Source organism: Octopus bimaculoides, chromosome 26 (assembly GCF_001194135.2).
Source record: "Octopus bimaculoides isolate UCB-OBI-ISO-001 chromosome 26, ASM119413v2, whole genome shotgun sequence".
In the NCBI taxonomy this organism is placed as follows: Eukaryota; Metazoa; Mollusca; class Cephalopoda; order Octopoda; family Octopodidae; genus Octopus; species Octopus bimaculoides.
Genome location: NC_069006.1, coordinates 20,332,304 through 20,334,652, shown reverse-complemented (window position 1 = coordinate 20,334,652; position 2,349 = coordinate 20,332,304). Strand labels below are relative to the sequence as shown.

Here is a 2,349-nt window from a genome sequence, read left to right as displayed (position 1 = left end):
TTTAATGGTAAACTTCGACAAAAGGCATTCCATACACAGAAAATTTCATAGTTCTTGCCATCTTTGATAAACCTTCTGTTTCTATATGATGTTGGTATATTTCTTCTGGAAATATCAATCCTTTCCTGTGACAGTCTCCTCGAACGAGAAGACTGCAGCCACCAACACCGTCTATGGGTACCAAACGACCCTCTGCACGCAGGTGAGGTAAATATAGCCGATTTGACGGACCATATCCCTCTAGAACCAATTGGTTTGGCTGTAGGTGCTTTTGCTTTTCCCATGATAAATTTGTCTCCCGCCAAGTGTTTTTATCATAAACTCTTGTGTTGACTCCATCATGAAAAAGGCAAGATGGAACTACAACATCCTTGTCAGCTGAGATTAGCTGCTGAACCAAGTCACCGGGTATGCGTGACACGTCGCTGTCAATCCACAGGACCCATGTTTCATTTTTCAGACTGTTCCGTAAGAGGAGATTACGCGATTTTGCCAGATGGCTGCGCCGTGACATCTGCATTGCGTGATCATGCACGACACTCCATCGCCCAGTTATTTGACCAGTTAAGTTAAAGTGAAGCAGCCTGGCTGATTTGAATATGTGGGACAGTTCCTCAACAACACCCTTAGCCACAATCAACGTTTCGTCAGTGCTACAGTCCTCACCGAGTGCCACTGATACCAGGTGGCGAGGATAGGTCAAATTCTTCAGAAGATTAGTATAGTGATTCAAATGATCAGCGACATTATGAATTGGAGTCAAAATAAGAACTTCTTCTGTGTATTCTCGTTTTGGTAACGTTAAGAAATGATTTATCACAGGTTTTGGTATATAAGGAACTGTGTCATCAACAGACACAGCGGGCACATCAGGTATATGAAAACGTTTTGGAAAATTGTCTTTTCTCAAGGCCTCTTCTTTTACATGTTTTGTTTTGTGAACACTTTTTTGATTAGATTGCTTGGTACCAGAAATTAATTTTTTAGTAACTTTTTTTGGGATTACATTTTGGTGCGTCGTCATCTGTTTGGAATGTAATTTAGAAATATTTTTTGCCAACGTAGAAGCTGTGACGACATTGCGGTTAGTGTGCCACGCAATGTTGCCATGTTGGGAACTTGTCTTTCGAGTAGTTGCATGGCGCAGTAGTTCTTCTGGCAAAGACTTCCTGATGAGCTGGAAGTTTGAAACAGCTATTATCTTCAGATTTGAACCAAGCAAAGCATAGACCAAACAACAGAGCAGTATGATTATTGCTAAGCTTCCACAGAAACTCCGTCGGTTGGAGAGTCTCCTGACGATATACATTTGCCAGCTGACATTCAAAGAGCTTGAATGCTAGTGGTGACAGGAAATGAGTATTAGAATGTCTGGATTAGAACCGTCTTCGATACTGCTCTGTTAGTCTGCCAGAAGTGTTGGCCAGTATGATGTCTGTAAAGAAAGAAGACAAAAAAAATTAAATAAAGATGTGCGAATTGTGCGTGAATTAGTAAACGGCAGCAAATGAAATTTTGTAGACAGAATTATGAGAGTTCACCGTTTATTGACTATGGAAAATTGTCTAATATTAGGACAGAGGCTTATACGAACTAATATTAAACTGTTTTTTTTTATTGTCAATATACGATGAAGGCTCATAATTCTGTTTACAAACTATAACTAAACAATAAAAAAGAAAAAAAAACAACAACAACAACAGCAAATATACTGTAAATATTAATTTGACTCTCATCACACTGGCACTCACCCATTTCTACTCACTCTCTCTCTCTCTCTCTATTACACACACACACACGCATATACACACACACACACGCGCGCACACACGCGCACATATACACACGCACACATACACATGCCCTCACTCATATTTCTTTCACTTGAACATTCTCTCTCACAGTCATACACACACACACACACACACACACACTGATATTCCCACGTAATCTTATATTTTACAACTACATACACCTACCCCCTCTCTCTCTCTCTCTCCCCCCTCTCTCTTTCTCTCTCTCTCTTTCTCTCTCTCATTCCTAGTTTCACTCACATCCATTCTTCCTCCACCCCCTCCCTCTCTCACATTTCCATCCATTTTTTCTTTCTTTCTTTACCAGGTTGCCATGTTATCTTTTCTCTTTCATGCGATCGCTCCCTCCCACCATCATATTTCTCTTACAACCTTTCTCTGTCTCCCAGTCTTCCTCTATCTCTCCCCCTCTCTCTTTCTCTCTCTAACTCACTCTCTCTCTCTCTCCCTCTTCCACCCCCACTCAGCCTACCCCCATCACATCGTATTCCACAAGGGTCTTTTTTAAATAAACTAATTTATCTGACATTGTTTT

At 40.7% G+C, this 2,349-nt stretch overlaps 1 protein-coding gene across 3 annotated transcripts in view; it reads right to left on the bottom strand.

Moving 5' to 3' along the window:
- LOC106868997 (uncharacterized) overlaps positions 1-2,349 on the bottom strand; it is a 76,473-nt gene continuing 74,124 nt past the window's right edge. For all 3 annotated transcript variants that reach the window (XM_052976960.1, XM_014914494.2, XM_014914485.2), the window contains exon 2: positions 1-1,435. In XM_052976960.1, the coding sequence (XP_052832920.1) occupies positions 2-1,309 (1,308 nt within the window). In that variant the 5' untranslated portion in view covers positions 1,310-1,435 and the 3' untranslated portion in view covers position 1. The remainder of the gene's footprint in view (positions 1,436-2,349) is intronic.